This window comes from Apis laboriosa, unplaced genomic scaffold, assembly GCF_014066325.1.
Source record: "Apis laboriosa isolate Shangri-la unplaced genomic scaffold, ASM1406632v1 scaffold26_cov146, whole genome shotgun sequence".
NCBI lineage: Eukaryota > Metazoa > Arthropoda > Insecta > Hymenoptera > Apidae > Apis > Apis laboriosa.
Window position 1 is genome coordinate 1,698,709 of NW_025222592.1, and position 23,865 is coordinate 1,722,573.

Genomic DNA, 23,865 nt, shown 5'->3' on the forward strand with positions numbered 1-23,865 from the left:
TTATCTTATTAATAATCTTTATTGAAAAGAATTGAAAATTTAAATCTCATTTCGATAAAAAGAGTTACAAGAGTTAGTCAATTTTGTTAGAAAAAAAAAAAGATTAATTGAGTCTAAAGAATTAAAATTGAAATTTCACTCGTGTCCAAATGGATAAATAAAATATTGTGGATATAATAATTACATTAATATTGTATTTTCTATTAAGTATCCTATAAAATTTAATCACGGACGTATTTTAAGATTAAAAAATATTCTCTTAATGCTCATAAATCTTAGAGAATCTTTTAAGTATCTAAAAAAAAAAAAAAAAAAAAAATAAGAAAATACCTTTATTTATTTTATATTGCAGAAAGCAAGAAAATATCTAATTATCAAAAGATAAGATATATAAATTTCATATCTTGTCAATTAATCTTACACATTTTTTTATGCTATTTTATTATTACAGTGATTATTTCTTATATATCAAATAATTGGATTACATTCTATTTGTAGTTAAATATATACAAATGATTTTATTATTACAGTGATTATTTCTTATATATCAAATAATTGGATTACATTCTATTTGTAGTTAAATATATACAAATGATTTAAAACGATACATGGAAAATAAATAAATGTAAAATTATCCATAGCAATAAATATCTCGATCAAATACCTGTCCCATCTGCTAAAATCTACGCCTTACATAAAAAGAATACACGATAAAATAACATATATTTTATATTTAAATGATATAAATAGACCAAAAGATAAAGCAAATCAATTTTGTCAAAAAGTAAAAAAACGAAACACACGAAAGATACGATTCTTCTTACGTTACTTCGCCGCTATTTCAGTCTCTAAATAAAACACGCGTGCCAAAAAAAAAAAAAAGAAGAAGAAGAAGAAGAAAAAGAAATGGTACAAATGGCACGTTAACGTGGTATCGATCGTTTACCGGTTGCCTAACAGGCATTCATCCGTTTCCATCGCGCTTCTTGAGCTTTCCTTTTTCCACATCTGGCACCAACTCCTCTTGGACCGTCTCCAACTCGCCTCGGCTCGCGTGTTCTCGCGATGCTGCGCCGTCGTCGTCGTCGTCGTCGTCGTCGTGCCATTCCTGAATCCTTAATGCGACCTTATCGAGGTCTTCCACGAGGCGAGCAGACCGGACGAGGAAGTGCGGGAAACGGCCACACGTGAGGTCGAACAATGTGACAATGTTACTTTTCGCGGCATCTTTTGTTTTCTTTTATTGTGAATTATATCTTTTTTATTGTTTAGTTTTTTTTAAGAAAAATTGATCTTTTCGTTTTCTATATTTGTTTAAATAATCGAAGAAGTAACGATTCAAGTTTCTTTCACGTGTGTTTAAATTTGGTATTATGTAATATCTTTCTGTGCTATTAATAATAACATTTTTAATTTTAATAATAGTGGATAAATAGGGAAGAAACATTAGAACATATTTAGAATAGTTGATTAATAGAATATAATCCATTCAAATTAAAATACTTTAAATGAGATTATGAAATGATTATTGGGAGTAAAGATGAATAATTTTTTGAGAAATAAGATCAATTTTTGAAAAATATTTTAATTCTGAAAGCATTGTATCTATAGTTATTGAAACAACAAATTATGTTAATGAAACTAATTTAATCATAAAATCATATAGATAATAATATTCATCAAACAAATGATATTTTGAAAATAATTTGAAATTTTATTTAATTTTAGTTTATATATATATATAGTAAAGTATTTGTGATATATATATGTTTGTATCTAAATGTAGTAAAATATCTTTTAAGAAAAGAATATTATGACAAAAAGAGATAGATAGAGATAACTATGCAGTATTAATAGTTTTTCTAAAGATGGACACGTAAAGGTCATATGAAGGTTTAATGCTTTAAATGGAGATATATAATTTTTAATTAACTCGTTATTTCTTATCTTGTTCTTTCTTACAAAAAGATATTTATGTCTTATATATAAAAAATCATTAGTTTAGAAAATATTGTAATTTGTATTATATAAAAGACAAAGAGAATATGGATAGTAAGATATCATTTTACATATATTTCTTATTTTTTTATAGAATAAATTTTACAAATTTCAAATTGCAATATCTCCTAAACTGATAAATACTTGATATAAATATTAGTATTATTTTTTATAAAAAATAATAAGTTGCATCGATCGCATTAAAAATTATAAAATTTCATTCAAAGAATTAAAATTTTTCTAATTTCTTTACACCAGATAATTTATTTTTCATTCAACTCGACGAAAAAAGAATTTTTTAAAAAAGCTTATATAAAGCTTTACTTAAAATTCGACAAGCATAAAATTATAAACAAGGAATAAAAGAGACAAAACAAATGAGCTTACATTATACTCCAAAATTACATTTTCTTATGAAACAGAATATTTGATAACATGTTGCAATGTTTGATTTTTCATGTAACAGCGTGTTTAAACTCTTTAGAAATCCAAATATCTTTGGCAAGAGCAATAAAATTTTTCCCTTGAAAAATATCTCATTGTATTTAGATAAAAACAAGACACTGTAAAAATTATTTCACACAAAAAGCAACGTTTCACATAATCTAATATTATAACCATATTCCATCCTTCAAAGAAATAGTTCCATAATCATTCAGTTAAATCATTCAATTTCAAGACAAAGATATAGATATACTTTATCAATGATATATCTTTCTGTTTCAAAGCCAGATCATCTCAGAAACGATTAAAAGTCAAGAATGGTGATTTACATCGGTCGACAAATATGGCTGATCGATTAGTCTGTATTGAGCTGTTTCTATTCTGCGAATAGGTACTTTCATGATGCTTTTATTTTAGACTACTGTTCAATCAGGTGAAATCTGTGGGGAGAGAGTAGAATAGAGAACTCTGTATCCTCAAGGGTGAATTTATGTATTTGGTTGGATTTCGATTTGTTTGGAAAAAAATTTTTTGATGACTTTATTTCAACTAAAATCTATTTAACTCTAATAGTAAGATTTTAATTATGAATATTTTAAAAAATTATCTGAAACAGTAATTGTCTACAATTTATTTTTTGATTTATATATCAGAAGTTTCAATTTTACTCGAAATTCCAATCAAATTCCAATAATCTTAAGAGTTATATTTATCAAATCATTGTTATTTCGATAAAAGAATCATTGAACATCGCCATATTTTCTTCTCATCGAGATCAATGATGTTTGATAGAAATCGAATTTTCTTAATTCTTGGTCAATTTAATATTATCATTTGAAATCCTAGTCACAAATCATTCAACTCAAGCATAAAGAATTTCCAATTTCAAAGATCACTGACCTAGACAAGAACGAATCAAACTTTCAATCGAGGTTCATTGACTTCGAGGAACGATAACGAATTTTCAATATTCGAAAAAAACACGACGAAAGCGAAATCTACCATTTCTCACAACAATGGCACAACCTTCGATTCAAATATTTTGTTCAAAAAAAAAAAAAAAAAAAAGACAATATCGACGTGTAGAAAAGAAAAAGAAAAAAGAAAAAACATCCCCAACAATTCTCAAATCCAACAAGAGAAGAGCGGCGAAACGCTTCCAATACTTACGAGACTATGTTATACACACGTAAACACACGTACACGAGTTTATTCGCCATAGCTAGCATGGTGTGCGAGCATAGGTGGTTGCTTCGTTCTATCGACCGAGCACAGCAGCTCGTCCCGTGACCTGACCTCGTCTGAACCCTCCATTCCGCTCTGCCTTGCTCTAACACAATCACCTAGCCCACCCCTCCATCCTCCCTGTGTCTCTCTATTCGTCTCTGTCCCTCTCCTCTCCTCCCTTCCCTCCCCCCTCCTCTGGCCGCCTATTATACCCCCCTCGTGCCTCGAACGGCGGTAGTTTCTTCCACCCTGCACAGTCACCATCTCCACAGACCTCTCCTTGCTTCCTCCGCCTCCGTTCTTCAACCGTGCAAGAACCTTTCTTCCCCTCCCCCCGCCACTTTCCACGCAATATTAGCGGCCAAACTGGAACAACGCCCGAAACTCGGGCTCGTACCGGGCGACACAACCGATATATATATATATATATATATATATATATATATATGGGTGTTTCGTTGATGGGAGTTGTGTAGCTACAGTTGTGGTTATAAAAATTTTTCATTAGGAAAAGAAGGATAGAAGAGTTTCGGGTTCAATGATTTTTGATTGAGGCTTTTTTTTTTATTAGATTAGGTTAGGTTAGGTTAGGTGTGTATTAGGTTATATATATGATAAAAGATGTATAGAAGAATTGAAGAAGAGTGGAAATTAGGTTTGGTGACGGGTTTCGTTGAGATTTTGATTAGATTAGGTTAGGTTAAGTGTGTATGAGACAATTAAACTTTTTCATAGGAGTAAGAAGGAAATTTTATGGTCTCAATTTAGGTTAAATTTTAAATATGAATGTATGATGGAAATTAATCGATTTTTAAATATTGTTTGTTTCCTTTCCTTCCAATAATTACAGCTTTTAAATTTCTAAAAAGTATCCCATTTTCATAAAGATCTAATATCCTTTATTAATTCAGATTGACCATTTGAAATAAAAAATTATCGTTTCTCGTATGAAACGTAGTTAACTTTTATTTGATTATTCACTTAATTCGGATAATCGTAGTAGAACAGTAAAACTTTTGATGGAATGTTATATAATGACGTCCCATATAAAATGCAAAAACTTTCCATTCCGACCCAATACACACGCTTCGTCCCTTCCTATCCTTTTTGCACGTTTCGTTTCGTTCCTTATCTATAGGCGAGTTATGTACACTCGTAACGGACACCCTAGATTTCGCGTCCCTGAGGATCAAGGGGAAAAGGATCGGTGGAAATTTCCATCAGACGAGGGAGAGCAAGTCGATGGAGCTGGTTGTGGAAGAGGTAAGGTTTAAATGGGACTGACGCTTTAATTGGACGGTGGACAAAGTTTGTTTAGGGTCCTAGGATTCTGATTCGTGGCGAAAAAGAGAGAGTGTTCGCGCCGTGTTAAACGTGGCAAAAGAGAAATATACGAAAGAAAATTTCTATTTGCAAAGTGTGAAAGAAACTTCAAGATCAATTCCAATTAGAAATTGTATTATTATACGTAGTTATTTTAATTAAATTTTCATATTAAGTTTTGTATTTAATCTTGAACTTCAAATTTTTTAATTGGTTTTATATTTTCATTTTTTATTGTTTTATATCTGTGAAAGATATATATATATATATATATCTGTATCTTTTAAATTAATTTTATTGAACAAAAGAATAAAAATTAATTTAATTGAGAATCAATCATAAATTAATTTAAATTAATTTTTGTATTTAAAGAATTTAAAAAATCATTGAAAATGTATAAAAATATAATATAAAAAATAAATCTGTAAATTCTTTATATTTACATATCTATATATAAGTATTTATATCATTTAAATCTATTTCAAATATCATTTTATTATTATATAATATTTATTTTTCCTATTAGAATAATTAATTAAAATCGCTAATATTAATAATTAATAAATTTATTTTTTTTTTTATTTTTAACCGTCATATATTAATTAAAAATCGATTCTCTATTTTCTAATCTTTTATATTTCAACGTTAAAGATATACAATAGGACGAAGCGAAAAAATCAAAATTGTATGATTATTTTTTAATAGTAAAAATGTATTTTTAATCTTCTAAACATTAATTATTTTGTTTTCTTGAAATATATTTTTAAATTATTTTTTGACTTTTTAATTAATTTATCTGTTTGTTATTTATTTATTATATATCTTAATCATATTTTTTATTAATATTTTACCATACAATAATAATATTTTATTGATATTTTAAAATAAAAATATAAGACGTTTATAACATAAATGAATGAAATTAAGAAAAATTCTTACGAAATTATTTTTATCCAAAATTTTGTATAGCAAGAAAATTCCAAAAAACAAAAATTTATAAAATCAGTAAGAATAGTAATTTTCAATTTATTAAGAGCACCTTAAAAAGTTTATTATTTAATTTCTGATTTTAAATATTAGTTTACTAACGAGCAACTTTTATTCGTCAGAAATTACGAATAACAAAAGAAAAAGGATTTCATTCCATCCCTCTAATAAAATCCATAAAAAGAAACATGACGATAATACATTCAAATGAAGATAATACATTTTTCACACGCCCCTGAACAAACCATCGTGTCCTCCGCTTTCGAAATTTCCGCCGTTTGGTCCTGACTTTCGAAACACGTTTACTTTGACTCTCCATCGATTTCACAGCTGTGTATACCTTCTCCAACGAGAGAGAGAGAGAGAGAGAGAGAAAGGGGGGATAAACTCATCGATAATCGATGAATCGGAACCAATCAGATAAAACCAAACACAACCACGTGAAATCCCTCTGAAAACAATTCGAATTGCCGTTAAAAATCAGCGGGATTGGCTGGTTGGAAAGTTGGTAAAAAAATTCACGCGTAATTCCGCGAGGAGGCGTTTCAGAAACTTTTTTAATATCGAACAACCGGAAACCAGTCGGAAGCACCGGCAGGAAGCACGCGTTTCCGCTTCTCCTTTCATACGCGTCGATGGTGGATACAAAAAAAAAAAAAAAAGAAAGAAAGAAAGAATCGTATCGATATTCGAAAGTGTGCAAATGGAGCGAATGTGAAGGGGTTGCGGGCCACAGGGGACGTGTTCAACTTCCAACTCATTCTAAATTATAGCTTGCGCGTTTATTGTTGGAGGAGAATGGGTTAACCCTTTGCTGATGGGTATTTACGAATAGTTAGACGAGGATTCCTGGTGTAAATGTGTGTGATCGAATATTTTTACGTTTGAATTGTAGGTAATTTTAATATTAACTCTTTTTGCGTAGCTCCCCCCTCCCTATTTTTCTTTCTATCCCATGATACTCTGTTTTAAATTTTCATAGCATTCTGAATATTTGAAAAATATTTTGTAAATGTAAATATTTTATGTATTTAGGATATTTGTAAAGTGATCGATCAAGTGTTTCGCAGAATCAAAATTTAAACATAAGTTTATTCTGGGAAGGATAATTTAGAATATTTTTTTAAAGAAATTAATTAAATATTTATTCATTTAATTTGTAGCTTCACTTTTAAATTTTAGATAATTTTAATATTATAGTATTATAGCATTTTGCCTTTCCTCTGTAAAAAAGTGATAAATTGTAAAAATATTTTGTATTCATTTCATATAGAAATGTTTTAATGTTTTCACATTTGAAAATTTCAAGTTTATATTAATCTTTTTTGCTCCATTTGTTATTGTATAATATCATAGAATCTTTTAATTTTTTCAATATTTTGAACTTTTAAAAGAGTGCTACGATTTTTGCTTAGTTTCTGATAATCATTGATGTTAAATAAACATATACTTTAATCCTCTTTTTACAATATTCTTGAGTCCACTTTATTCATCTTAAATTTATTTAGTATCTTAAACTTTCAAGGGAATATAATAATTAATTATAAAACATTGCCATAAAATTATCCATAAAATCCTTTATATTCATTTAGTTTTATATTATATAATCTTTAATTGATTAAGAAATATTGATTAAGAAATATTTTATTCTCTATCTTTCCAAAAATATAATTTTTTCTTCTCAACTTTTAGAAATTTCGAAAAAAATTCAAGATTAAATCATAATAATACATTGAATACATACATATACATTTTAATGCTCTTTAATATTTTATTTTTTCATTTACATTTTCATTCACATTTAATATTTTAAGTCTATTTAAAAATTTGGAAAAAAACCTGATTGAATAATCGTTAATAATCAAAATATTCAAAAATAAAATATTTCAAATTATTTCCAAATTACCAAAAAACTATCTATTATAACTTTATTTAAATTATCCGTTCAAATTAAATGCAATAAAATTCAAATCCAAAGATTAATATTTATCACTCGGTCCATCGCCATCCAAACCACAAAATCGTTAAACCGACCAACCACAACCGATCCAAACCATCTGCAAACCCGCATAAGATTAACTTGCGAACCGTCGTATTCGGGATTTATCACGAAAACAGGCTAGAAAGTTTTTCGTCTGGCGGTGGAGGGACGGAGAACCGCATGGGAAGGGCTCATTGTTCATCCCTGTCGTGACACTCATGGCGGTCCGCGTTATATACAGGTCTCCGGATGCATTGAAAGCACAGGCTTCTTCGTGTCGCTTCGGGCAGTAACAATGCATAATAATGCTCGAATGGGCTGTATGAATTCAGATTCTGGCATCGGTCGCAAATAAGTCGCCCCTTGGAAAGAGAGGGGACGAGAAGGAAAAGAGACGTGTGAACGAAAATTGGAGAGGAGGAGGGAGAAGGTGGAAAGGAGACAGAGAGTTTTGCACGGAGAATACATGAAATGGAAAACGGAGAAAGTTTGTGCCGGGAATAACCGTAAATTTTTAGGAAGGGGGATCGTTTGATATTTGGATTGAAGGAAAATAGGAAGGATTTCATCTTTGGATTTTAATTCATTTTAATTAAATATAAATTTTTCCAATATTTTGGTGCTTTTAAAATTGAGTGAAAAATTAATTCTGAATCCGATTATTAATATTTTTAACTTGATTATTGAATACGTTATTGAATTTTTTCAAAGAAATTAAGAATTATTTATTTTAACATTTTCATTCCTTTGTCAAATAGAAATAGAATAAAATCAATCATTTTTATAATATAATAATCAAAATATATATATATGTACAAATATACAATTTTAATTTTAATCTCTTAATGATATCTTAAGATCCATTTCTAATTAAAAATTTTGTCAATGTTCAAGATTTTTAAAAATTCTAAAAAAATTTATTGTTACATTTATTGTTTATCTATTTATCATTTTTGTTTCATCATTTTTTAAAAAGATTTTTAAAAAATATTTTCGATAATAAAATACAAGATCTTTACAAATGATATCTCTCTGAATGAAAATATAATGAATCTATGAAAATAGATCTCTTTTTTTTTTAAATTAAATTATACATATTTTTTTAAATATCGATGCAAGTCATTTATGGAAGGAAAAAGCTATCAATTTAAAATATATTTTAATTTTAATTATATAAAATTTTTATAAAATAAATCTATATATCCTAAATAAAAAATAAAAAAAATCATTTCAAAGCATCAAAATTTAACTAAATATAAAATTTTACATCTTACATCATCTTTTGACATAAATTTTATCAGCCATCTACCGTGTCCAACTAATTCCATCAAGATCCATGACACAAATTGCATACCGCGTGCAACATCTTGTTACTTCACAATTTTCTTAAATCACATCGCGAGGAGAAACTCGTTACAATTTATCCGTGAATTTCACGCAAACTCTCAAGCACATCGAAGGTTGGTCCAATTTTCATAATCATTCGAATCGAAAAAGCGAGCCAAGGTACATTAAAAATCTTCCGAATCGTAAAGAAAGCTATAGTCATACACACACACACACACACAGTAATTCCCTGGCACGTTTCCTGACGCTCGATCCACGTTCGTTTAATTCCACGGGTCTCGTATTTTCATTTGCAGTGCATAAAGTCGTCGCCTGGCCCAGGGCTAGACTTCGAACGAACGGTGTTAATTTAATTATTCATCTGCCAGTTCATTAAAATCGAAAGGGAAGAGGAAAAAGAAAGATAAGAAAAATTGGCTTTTTAAATATTGAATGATTTAAATTTCATGCAATATTAAAAATTTCTTTAAATCTTTCTTTTGGAATATAGAGCGTAAAAATGATTGGATTCAATCCATACTAATATATTTCTATTCTAATTAGAATATTTCTAATGAGAAATCAAGTGAAATGATTAGGAATCATATATATATATATCTTTGAGCACAGAAGTATCAGAAGTGATCCAACTTTTGTTACTAATTAGTTTTTCTAATTATCGAATGTTAAATCAATTATTGAGTCGAAATATAATCGTAAACTAATCATTGAATTGTAAATTAATTTTTTTTTTCGGATAAAAAAATTGAAAATTCGCGATATATGAGAATTTAAAGCGAGAAGAAAGAGAAAAAATAAAGTAAAATAAGAGAAGATCGATGGAACGCCACGCACCAGTTTTTATAGCGGGCACAGAAACAGCTGGACCGTACAGGCGAAAGCCCATTCCATCTCGAAATCGAAATCCTTCTATGATTTTTTTGTTTTTTTTTTGTTTTTTAACAGTGAAGTTTCATGAATTACTTGTATTAATTTTGAAGAATTCTCTTGAATTTTGAATAAATATTTTTAATTATATTCAAAAGTAATGGAGAATGTATCCTGTCTTGGAATATTGAAAGATCGATATTTCTATTCATTTCTCAAAAAAAGTGAAATGTTAGAAATGATACATAATAATTTTTTATTACATAATTAAAATGCTAAAAATGTTTGAAATTAAAAAGAGAATGAATAATTCAGAATAAATGTCTTAATTAATTAAATTCTATTAAATTTCGATCACTGAATATTCTAACCTCCAAAATTTCTTAAAAATTCATTTCTCAAAAAAAGTGAAATATTAGAAATGATACATAACAATTTTTTATTACATAATTAAAATGTTAAAAAAATTTGAAGTTAAAAAAGAGAATTAATAATTTAGAATAAATGTCTTAATGTCTATTAATTAAATTTCGATCACTGAATATTCTAATCTCCAAAATTTCCAATGACTGATATTGAATTTAATTTTCAGATTTAATATTATTAATTTAGTATGAATAAATGAATAATTCCTTTTTCTTTTACCATAAAAAGAGAAACAGATATCAATAATGCATTACGATATCTTTCTGAAACATGTTACTATAGATTCTGTTAGAATCATTCTAAATCGGCCGAATAAACGCATTTGGAGAACAATGATTATTCGATCGCCATTATACTGACATAACTGCGAATTAATTCAGTTCAAGCAACAGGCTCGTGCCAGCAATGCCATGAGAAAGTTAAGTGACCTGTATCAAGTACTTACCTTCGCTCTCCACAAAATATTTCGAAAAATTGATCCAAATATTTTTTTATTTATACTGCAATCAGTTTCATACATCACTTATAATATCAAATCACGTTCCATGACATAAATGATATAATTCAAAGTTATAATTTAAAATTTTAATTCTAAAGTTAAATAAAAATGAAAATAATATCTAATATTTTAATATTTTATTATTATTAATATTATATCCTTTACATTAATTGAATTCTAATCTAATTTTTAAATAATAAATAATAATCACAGGATTTTAATTATGGATCAAGAAATGAAATAAATAAATTGTAATTTAGATTTAAAAATTTAATTTCCAGGTTTTTATTTCTTCTTATTCGAAAAGTGATATTGAAGAATAACAAGGCACTCAATGTGAAGAGAACTAAATATACGTAAATATAAAACGTTTTATTCAATATGTAAAGTTTTTCGATTATTTAAAATCGAGTCGACAATGATCGTGTAAACTAGCAGATCCCCTTTAGGATTATTCACAGAGAGTAAATAATGATTAAAGAGAATGAAAGAAGAGCTTGCTTTCGTTGGTTCGAACTGGTCAAGAGACGCAATTGGTCCAAAAGGAACAGACGGCACTCATGGGACAAGAAAGTGTCTCTTTTACGACGACAGCTGCCAGGCACTCACGATTTCTCGAAGCAGACATACATATCGCTTGTATTTAAGCTTCGATTCTAGTAGCCGTTTGGCAACTTCGAGGGTCCTTTGGGAAGCTAAGCTCTTTCGTGAGAATTGTTCAATGAAATTTGAACAGGTATTTGTTCATTATAGATATGAATTAATTCTTAAAAAAATTTTCACGCAACTTCGGTGTAATGAAATTCATTCAACAATTAAACCAGCTCCACTTCCTTGCTTTTAACACGTTCTACTGAACTTAGAATACTTATGCTAATGATCTTAAAAGAATTTTTCTTATTACTTGAGACTGATCAGTTTCGTTATATAAATTCATATCTAATTTTTATATTATTAATCAATAAATCAATCAAACATGATATTATGTCATGATTTATTAATAAAATCAACATGTATCTCGCAATCATTTAATAAATATTTACATGTATTTTACATAAGCATACGATGAAGTAATAAATCGATAATAAAGAAACATAAAATTATCGAAGAATGAACATAATTGATAATTCATTAATATCATACATAAGTCAAAGAACTATCCGTTTATGCCGATTTATTTTTCACTATGATTCTACTTGGAAGGGAAGTATAAATAGTCACGATATGTCAGATACCGAGAAAAGACATGGAAAAGAAAAATAAAAAAAAATCAAAAGCATAATAGAGTTTACATGACACTCATCGCTTACTCTGGGGCGAATGAGACTCAGGGACGTTTTTTTAAGGGGGTCAAGGGGACCCTGCGCCCCGGGGCTATTCTTATTAACGCTGACTTTTTTTTCTTTCTCTAACTTGAATTCAAATTTTCCAAATTTTTCACAAAAAAAGAGACTTTTTACGAACAGAGCTTTCAGAAAAGTTATTATTATTCCATTTTATTTCCTTCACGTGTTTTCTTCTCTAATTTGATGTAATTGTTGATGTAATGTTATATGTGTATATCTTTGAATCGATCATGGAGCAGAAATCCGTTCTTACGATGACCGACGCTTTGAGAAAGTTATTCAAAGCGTGACATTAATTTATGGACACAGCAGCATACGTATCAGTCGGCGAGATCCATGCAACCTTAAACTTGCATCCATGCGTATGATTGCATAAAATTGTTGGTTTCGCTCAAGTTATGAGCGTGGGTAATATTTCCTACTATTAAAGAATCGATTTCGATGCAGAGTTTCAATGGATCGATCGTAAAATTTCGCTTATTGATTAATAGTGTTGATACAATGTTAGATACAGTGATTGAATTACATTAGAAATACGATTTATGCCAAAAATGTGTTATACATTTTGAAATATTGTGAATATATAAAGTTTCGTCTTACAAAAAAATTTTTTTTTTCCTAATTATAAGATGATCCTTATGTTATATTAGTTTACGAATACCGTATTCTCTTCACAATGTCACGACCGTCGTGCGTGATTCCGGTACGACGTCACGGTCCCATTGACGCCGACCACAACCACCTTAAACACCCATAAAACATTTTCGTGACCTCTTTTTCATGTAATTCAACGAACAGAGGCTTGTTCTCCATTTCCGGTGACATGAAAGCACCGATACACTCGGCACGCTCAAAAAAACCTTTCACACGTTCCGGCGATATATTGTGTATACCACTGAATTCGTAAACGATATCCCCGGTTTCATTACTGATTTGAATGCTCTGGATATACATAGTATCGAGAGCGGCATCAATAATTCCATTTTATAATTATCTTGAGATTCTACTAAAAAGGTGTAAATATTAGATAAATTATATCATGCACATTTATAGTCGTAGCATATACATGCATCTGCATGTATCATCAGAGAATGAAAAGATTGGAAGCATCAGCAAAAATATTCTTGTAAAGAATGTCACTTAGAAAAAACATATGTGTATTAACCAGAAACCTTTCGAGAGTATATTACGTATGATAACATAGTTCGTATAATTTCGCAGCAGCATGCCAGAAAACGTGCATTCCCGAAGAGGAGTTTCCTGTAGGAGGGAGCCTTGGGTACCCGGCGGTGAACCATCATCGTTCTAGCACGACACGAGGTCGCGGAAAAGCACGAGCATCGTCGAAGCGTGCACGAATACGACCGAACCGTAACGAAAGCGTACGAGGCCACAGATACAGGGGTGGGGACTCGCAGACTCTCAGTAGTCGAATTCAGTCGAGCCAGCGCCGTGATCGGAGTTGGAATAGTGACTGGCGAACAGTGTTCGGAGCAGGCGTATCCGCTCTCGGTGTTCTAGTCGCTCCTTAATCACGCGCACACGAATTAATTTGATCGGCTGGCAGACCCGAGATCGAATATTCGCTTCGTTTTTTATTCGTTTCTTGTTTAATCGTGAGCTTCGTACGCTTCTATCGTTCTCCGTCGTGCATGTTCATCAATTTATATAGTTTGTCGCTATTCGTTTAACCGTCCCCGCTGTGATTGACTGTCGCGAAGGCCTTTTTTTCCGGAGCCGCTACAGACACGGCAGTGAAAATGCGGTAGTGACAGTGGTATATCAGAGACAGGGAGAAAAAGAGAATCCCTGAGTACGTTTGTAGGCGCGAGGACGCCACGAGTTTACTCGATAAAAATCGAAGTGAACGAAATTAGGGGAGAGGCTCCTTGAAGCCAGGGCCAGAAGTTATGTCGAGTTCGTGTGTTCGAGGACGAGGAATTTACGCGCATGTGTCCAGTGGGATTTAGTGTCGGCGATAAAGCATTCTTTCCAGATCTGGATACCTTGCTCGCAACACCTACGGGACCTGGATTATCTCATGTCAGGATGGCGCTGGCGCGGTACGTATTTTCCACTGAATCGTCGAACCTCCTCGTCATTGCGTTTAGGGTGGGTCTTTGCTCAAACGTGTTTGTTTTTCCTCTTTCGTTCTCGATGTTATTAAGTGTCTTTATTGATCCAATACTACGTCCTATATAGCAACATATATTGACCTTAAAACGATATTTCACTTCTATTATAATGATAATATTTTACATAATCATATTCTGAAAAGGATTTAATGACACACTTCGTAAAAGAAAGTGTTCTTCTTTTATGAAATACCGGTGTCCCTTTGTTTTGAAGTATTCTGCCACAGATGCCGGTATCAGCCATAGAGTGCGCACTGGTCAACGACCCATCCCTGCCATAACTATAGTCAACTGATTTAACAGATTTATACATTCTCGGTGTATTTACATAGCTGTCGTGTGTTCTTTCGACATGATGCGTATGATGCCGGGACTCGTTATTAGTTTGAAAGTTCTTGGTCAAGTTGCTTGCATGGCGAAGGAAAGACGTCAAGGTTAGTACACCTTTTTACGTTAAGTCGACCTTCCGAGTACGATGCGGGCTCCGTCACGGTTCGACAATCTGCCTTTATACTGAAACATTTGACCGTGAATATGAGTCGATGGAATTCAAACGTAGAAACATTAACAGCGACCTTATCCTCCGGTCGCTCTCTCTCTTTCTCTCTCTTTGTGGCTGAAAATTCTTCGATCGACAAACGGTGTCACTACACGCGCGTCTACATGTGCCTACATAACATAATACTCGCGCGCGCATATAGGTTAGAATAACTGTCTTTTCATGTCAAAGTTTGATTCTAAAAACAGCTATCCATCGTGAATAATTTTACTATATAAAATGTTTACGTGTATTGCGAATATTATTTTTCGACACGATAATCGAAAATATGTTATCATTTTATATATATATATTACTTTCTCTGTCAAATCTTTTTATCAATATTATAAAAGATATAGCATGACAGTAAACAGCCTTCACCGCATATACTTATATTCGTATACGATTGAATCGTGACAGAACTGGCAATGAAGCTTTCTACCAACTCGTCGACGTGTTCATATGCCATCGCGAACATAACATTGCCTTGTGTTCTAAACTGTGGACGGTTAGAATTTATTTCTTTGTAGTCGAGCGATCCTTTATCTCGCGGACGCAGTATTGAAGGCCTCTATTGTGATATTTCGTTCAACTTAATCGAATGAGTAGGGGAAATAATGTTGGAGCGTACGAAACATCTAGTAATTGAATATAGCGAATTAAACAATGGTTGGGAATCGTATGGGTGGGCAAATGGGCGTACGATCAGTAGTTTCGCCGATAGACCTTCTCTTGATGGAGACTATTACTCATTACACTTCCTGCCCAGCAAAACGCTATCGGCCAAAGTGATGAATCACGAAGCTATAAACAGATCTTCGACTTCATAATTACAATTTAATGAATGCGGCCACAATGATCGTGTGGGACCTTACCTGCTATTAATCTTGACATTGCGTGAACTTTTGCGCGAATTTCCATTTGCAACGAATCATTCTAATAAGATATTTGATATTTTTTTGGATCTTTAAATTATTATTAAATTTTTTTTAGATTGGAAATTTTGCATTTCACGTTGATTGGAATATTATGAACTGTTTAAATATTAAATAGATAAGATTTTTTTTCAATTTAAGTCGATATGATATATTTCAAGAAATTGTATTTTTAAGATATTCTTTTCTCTTCTTTTTCTTTTTTTTTAAGATAAATTAATATTTATTGATAAATATTTGAAACATTAGTATATTTTTAAGAATTTTTCTTCATTCTTGATGTTAAATTTTCAAAAGATTTGAAATGTTCTTTTGCATATTTGTTTAAAATCGATAAATATTCAAAAAATATTTTAATCATATTTTTTCTTTATTGTTGATCAATAAAAAATTTATGATGCTTATTTATTCAAGTGATTTTTTTTTATTTCTGATATTTTTTCAGAAATCTTTTTTCATTGTTATCTTATGGTTCGGTTATTTTTATATCGTTATCATAATTTACATACATACAATACAAATTTTTTCATAGAATTTGAAATAAATTTTCAATTATAAATTTTCAATTTTGCTTTAATAGTTAGATTTTAAATTTAAATTTAAGGATATCTAGATATTTGTTTGAGTTTTAAATTTTTCATCATGAAAAAACAGTGAATTTTTTGTTAATGAATTTTAAATTTAAAATTAAATATTTAGATTTCAAATTTCGATTTTTGATTTTCTATTCAACAAAATCGAAATTTAATTTCGAAGAATCTAATTGTTTCTCAGAAAGAATTCATTAAACTCGCGTAGAAATATTACACATTATTTTCCTTATATCTAGTAATAATAATATCTAATGATAATATTGAATAGTATGCAAATTTCTCGTTTTCAAAATTATGGAAATCGTAATTAACCCATCTCAGTTTCATTTCCGAGTAAACTAATTTCGTATAACGCAGTTCAACTGATTAACCAATCATGTATTAGCATAGATTAATTAGAGAGACGAGCGTTGTTCCGCGGAGGACACTTGTTTCGCGCTGCGCGAAAGGCAATTTTGAATCATTAACATAACTCAAAGCGAATCGAACTGTCGTTCCACGATCAATCAGTGTCGGTGAAAATTACGTTAAACGCTTTACGATGAGAATTGATCGATCGCACAGTGGCAATTCCTTGCCTAGAACAGATGTCTATCGAAACAATTCTCTTTCTACGTTAATCCATGAGAAAAGTTTATCGAACCATGGAAAACATGGTGAAATTGTTATTAAGTTGGAAAAATTGGAAAGTTTTAGATTATTTTTAGAATTTTATCTTAGAATCTTCTTTCGAAAAATTTTTTTATATGAAAATAAAAAAATATATATAATATATAATATAATATATATATATAAATATAATATATTATATATAATATATAAATATAAAATAAATTTCTTGTTTTTAAACATGACATAATTTATATTTAACATAAATGAATGATATTTGAAATATCTAATATTCAATATTATAAAAATCTATCGATATGAATATTATAATTATATTTCTAAAAAAGATAGGTATAAAAAAATATAAAAAAAATAAATTTATTTAATTATAAAAGATTTTTTTAATTATATTTTTTTAATGAAATGTTTCTTCGACTTTGTATTCATGTGAACAATATGATTTAGTATATAATTCGAAAAAAAACTTCATCTATACTGTTTGAAAATTCTTGAAAAGTAAGCAAAATATCAAACTATATTAAAACGAAAACACGAAAACAACTTTTTGTTTTTCTGTTTCTCATGTTCGTGATAATTCAGATTTTAATTATATTCAAGAATATATTTTATTCGTATTCAAATTAAGATCAAAATACTATTTACAAGTTTTTGTAAATTCATATTCCATTTTTAAAAATATATCATAATATAATTTCTAATATATTTTTTTAAATTTTTAATTATGTAATCTATTACATTAATTATGTAATCCATTAAAACATATAATATAATATAAAGAAATATATTATATATATAATAAATAAATATGAGAAAATAATTCTATACTAAAAGTTTCTGGAAACTTTATCAAGTGAGTTTCATTCTACAACTTACAAAGTAGAATGTTATCTTCATTAAGAAGTAGATACTGAAAGAAGTAGATACTGAAAGAAGTAGATAGAATATGACGTTATATATATGTTTTGAGATTATATATCAAAATTCTATTAAAATTAAGAAATTCTAAGTATATTAAATCTCGTTTCGAAAACTTGATTTTATAATTCTCTTTATTCTATTCTTATCTTAATCCATATATTAATTTATAAATTATTAATATACAATTTAATATACTCATAATTGCACAAAATAAAAAATTTTTTTTATATGAATAAAAATGTTTTTAGATTATGTTTTTAGAAATGTTTTTATAATATTTAATTAAATTTTATCTTTTATTTAATAATTTTAATTTTACAGAATCATTTGGACTTTATTTTTCATTATCATTGTCTGCATAATGAGCCAATGTCAAATAACATTGTTAAATTCGTGGAAACAGACTTCTCCAGATATATAGTCGGAACTCTTCGGGATTATTCGGAACTATTCGTGGCTATATATCCAGATATTACTGAATTTTTAACCAAATTATAAATTTTTAATCGAAATATAATCTCAATTGTGTGATTTACTTTATATATTAAAAGCTGTATCTTTTAAATATTTGAAGCCGAGATTTTATATTTCGAATCTAAATTCTCTCTCCATAGATAAATTAATTTAAATTTCATCTCAATTGCTCATCATACTGTTTGAAATAATTTTCACATTTACAGTTATTACAAATCGATTAATGTCTTATAAATGTATACGTATACGTATAAGCATAAGAAGCAAGTGTATTTTAGATGTCGACAGACAACGATAATGGAACAGCTGTGTATACTGCGAGGGGACAAAGAACACGGACACATTCAAAGCGATTTCTGCTCGTTCGTTGTGTTAGTGACGAGAAAATATTGTGACGCAAACGCGATAACGTCGTAGCGCAAGGTCGAAGAGCTTTTCCGATTCATCTAACGCTACAATCAACGAACACGTTATGCTAAAAAGTTTTATACCTGCGACAAGGCATGGCATCGTGAATGCCTCGGCTTTATCGCCGTGTCATTTCAACGTGTTTCGAACGAAAACATGTTGTGAAAAAATTAAACAGGTGATTGTCTTGTCACGTAGGCTTTCATACTGACAACTCGGATCACTAATATTAGATTTTTGCATGTGAAATAACTTGTTTAACAAATTTTAAATTGAAAATTAATTCTTGTGAAAATTAATTTGTAGAATTTAATGGATAAACCTTCCATTAAATGAAAAATTCGAAATATATCTGTAGTACTAGATAATTTGATAGCAGTTAATGCAGATCGTGGATAATAGTGAAACTTCCTTCGAACTAACAGTAATAAGAAATAGTGGGAATAGTTGATAACTATATAAACGGACAAATTCGTAGCCATATTGTACCTTTATAATATGTTGATATAATCAATGTTGAGTTATCGCATTAAACATCATTTCATGTACTACTAAAATTTTTATTTTTTAAAACATATTAATATCATAAAAATACATATAAATTGTCGAATTTAAAATTTCACGTATAGAAATGTAATATGTTAAATGAATAATGATTAGAATTATTGAAAAATGTTGTTGATTATTTGTTCAAAACAAAAGTCACCATTTTTCAACACTTCCTCTGTTCGAATCTCGTTTGAGAAAACTCTTGAAATATCCTAGCTCCAAGGTAATGAATTACCCTAAAATAGAACGTTCTTTCTTAGAAATCTTATCGATCTTCCGCGTCCTCGACGCCTTCTTAACGACGCCTACTTCGATGTTCAGTAGATGGAAGATCCTTCGTAAAAGAGTAAAGATCTTGTTATTAAATTCATCCTCATCAATTAATTATATAAAAATTCCACTTATCATGTAGAAATTTTCACTCAAAAATTAAAATTATTTTTAATATTATAATTTAAATTCATTAAAGATTTTAATTAATTATCTCAAATTTGTTTATTCATTTTTTTTCCAGATTCGAGAATAATTTTTTAACAATTTCGATTTTTATCGAATGATTTTATTCTTTTTATATTTAAATTTTTACGTGCAAAAATTATTATATTTAAAATATTAAAATAATTTTCAATAATTTTTTGTGCACATAGTATTTATTTAACATAAACAATTGAATTAAAAAAATAATAATATAATCAAAAAATTTTTTTGCGATAAAATTAAAATTTTTCTCACTTAGAAAATCCAATTTTTCGTTTTTAAAATGTTGCGATAAAAATAACAAAACAGTGCTATGAACTTTACTACTCGTTTCTGGTCTTTTCTCTTTATAAATTTTTCCATTTTTATAACTTCCCGCGAATTAATATATTTTTTAAAAATATTGCTTTTTTTTTCTCTGTATTTTAAATATGTTTAAACAAGTAAATAAAAATAAGTTGACATTTAAAACATGGAAAATTTTAATTAATCTAACATAAAATTTAAAAATTTTTATGAAAAATGAAAATTAAAAGTAAAAATTAAAAATTAGCAAAAGTATGATAAATATTTTTGAAACAAAAAAGATATAATAATAGTCGTAACAAATTCTTTCCTGAAAGCTGTGCAATTTAAATTTCAAGGTTCCTTTGACCAGATCCACGCTATATTATCTCTGAATAGCGCTGTAACGATTGCATTACACAACAAACGTGCTCGTCATCTTTAATATTTCTCATCGAGTGTTTGACATTTCTACTATGAGAAATAAATCGTCAAAAATAAAAATATTGAAAAAAAGAGAAAGATAAAAATAAGAAGAAAAGAGAAAAGTGTAAAGTTTCTATATTGAATAAATAGCAGATAATTAACATTTTAAAAATTTTCCAGAAGTGTGAAAAAGTTCATTTGCAATATTATCGATGATGTTTTTACGAAAAATTAATTTGTTTTCTAGATCAATGATGCAAATGAATAGAAAAAGCGATACGTAAGCAAAGTTATCGTGACTAAATTTAATTATAATAATTCGACTAACGAGTATACTCTTGGAAATAATTGTTCGACGATTATTTTTTAGCATCGAGATAATTTGGACGTGTTTGAAAATTATCCAAAAGTGATATTTTAAAATATTCTCTTATGTTTCTAATAACATCGAAATATTTTATAATAATTCATCATTGTTTTTTTTAATATCATTTAATATCAATTTTATTTATTATTGTTACATTTTAAATAAATGTGATTCATTATTTTGAAAACATATTTTCAATTTAAAAATATAATTTAAAAATATAAAGTTGTTTAAATATTTTTTTATTTATAGAAAGTTAAACGAAAGAAAAATAGATTTCTATAATATATAATATATAATTTCTATAATAAATAATATCATAATAAAATATATATATTTATATTTATCTTTTTATTCTGAAAAATTTATAAAATTTTATTCAATTTAAGAAATTTTTCTCGACTAATTGAATCGACTTTTGACAAATTCGAATTAAATTTAAACTTTAATAATTAACAATACTAGAAAAGAAATATCAAATAATAAATTGAAATCTATTTTAATTGGATTGCATTGTTTTCCTTTTCAAAAAATACCATTTGTTTTATCATTTAAACAAGATCAAAAGATAATTTAAAGAATTTAATTGCAATTTCATAAAGTTTGGTTTCGTTTAAAAGTAAAGTCCTTGGTCTACAACACCTCGTTGATAATTCTCCTTTCTCCCCGATTCGCGTGTAGACACAAAACGAAAGAACCTTCGATCGATCATCGTACAGTGGACATTCGTGTTCTCAGGCATTCGTAAATATCGTCCTTTCCGTATAACAATTTGTATACATTTGAGCGAGGCACGATGCGTGGAACGATTGAGTAAACTTGGTTAGTGCTCTCTAATTTTACATTGGATACGGACGTGGAGGACGAAATAATTATCATTGGTATAGGAAGAAACGATTGACATTGACTCAATAATGGAGGTAAAGGAATTGTAAAAATAAGAAATTATTCTTTCTTCTTCTTTCTTCTTCATTATTTTTCTTGTGTTACTTATTTACAACTTTCTTTTGATTTTGTTCTTATTTTAACACTTGGAAACTGCAAGTCTTTAATCATTGATTTAGTTAAACAAATAGAAGAATTATATTGAGCATAAATAATCGTATATATATACTTTTTTGAAAATTTTTTAATTCAATAAAATTTCTTTTTTTATGTTTTTTCAAATTAATTTATTTTTTCAGAAAAATAAATGAATTCAATTTTAATTCAAGGAAAATCGAGTCATTTATTCTTTTTTTTTATATTTTAAAAACTTCCAACTTCTTAAGATTCTTTTCATTCTTTTTAAAAAATTGATATTCTCTTATAGTGATTAAATTATATCAACGTGAAAAGTTCTAAAATTCTATTTTACTAATAAAATTATTAGTAAAATAAAATCTTTTATTTAATAGAACAATATGATTATAAGATTTTATGTATATATTTATTATTTATTTTGAAAATTTTTTTTCATTTTCATTTTAATCCTTTTGGTCCTTCTTCCATAAGGAAGTTGATATGACATATTCAAAATTAATTCTTTCGTATCCATTTCCAGGAAAACTTTTACTAAAAAAAAAAAAAAATACAAAATATATACTGTCATTTAGTACATATTTTTACTTTAAATTTTTCAATTTTAAGTATTTTTTGAAATATCATTATAATAGTTAATGTTCATTAACATATTATTTCTTATCTCCATTATAAAATACGAGTATTTTTTTCTTGAATATAAATTACATAATTTATATTTATAGAACAAGTAAGTTCTATATTAGTACTTTAAATATCTTATTGACTTATTAACTCATTGAAACAAAATTATCATTTACTAAAATATTTAAAAAATTCAAGATTTATTTTACAATTATTAAATTGAAATAAAAAACTATTATTTATTATGATTAAATTATGATTCTCTTAGAAAAAATAATATAAATAATAAAAAAATTAAGTTTTATATTAATTGTTGTAGACATAGCTTATTATTTATTATTATTTCAAAACTATTTTAGAAATAACAACAAATACAACAACAAAATAATTTAACAAACTGAAATAAAATGATCATTTATTAAGAAGAAAACAAAGTAGCATAAATAGAACATTTCACAAAGTAGGTAAACAAGTTCTATTACTATTACTATTTTAACTATATCTTGTTTGTTGGAACAGTTAACCGATTGAAATATAAAGTTGATGGAAAATTACCATTTACAAATCTTGTTAAAAATAGCACAAAATAGAATAATATGAATAGAATACATCACAGGGCAATTTCTATTAATATTTCATCTATCTTATATTTCTTGGAATAATTAATTGAATGAAATTATTTGAATAAAATAAATTATATTTATAAATCTTATTGATCAAAAAACATTACATGATATAATTTAAAATATAATTGAGTAAAGTATTATATAAGTATTATTATAATTCAAAATAAAATAAAAAATAAAATTTAATTTATAAATTCTATTTAGAAAAAGAATAGACAAATATAAAATAGAACATATTACAGAATAAATAAAATTCTACTAATATTGTTGTGTGACGAAACAACCGATTGAGATAAAAATATTCAAATAATAAAATTACTATTTAAAAATTCTATGCTAAAAAACAGCATAATACAAATAGAATAAATTGCCAACCATTGAAACATTCGATTATCAATAAATTTCTATTAAGAGC

General features: G+C 28.0%; 1 protein-coding gene across 7 annotated transcripts in view; it reads left to right on the top strand.

Annotated features, from left to right (window-relative positions):
• The window catches only part of LOC122713890 (protein roadkill), a 189,152-nt gene that overhangs the window by 122,588 nt on the left and 42,699 nt on the right, over positions 1-23,865 (top strand). The window contains exons 1-2 of one of the 7 annotated variants that reach the window (XM_043934713.1): positions 13,858-14,508; positions 14,913-15,014. The exons of 2 other annotated variants lie outside the window; for them this stretch is intronic. Coding sequence is in view for 4 of the 5 variants with exons in the window: in XM_043934707.1 (XP_043790642.1) it covers positions 14,396-14,508 (113 nt within the window). In the remaining variant the exon portion in view is untranslated. Of the gene's footprint in view, positions 1-13,857; positions 14,509-14,912; positions 15,015-23,865 lie in introns of those variants that run through there. 4 more of the 7 variants (XM_043934707.1, XM_043934709.1, XM_043934708.1 and 1 more) reach the window with 4 other exon arrangements.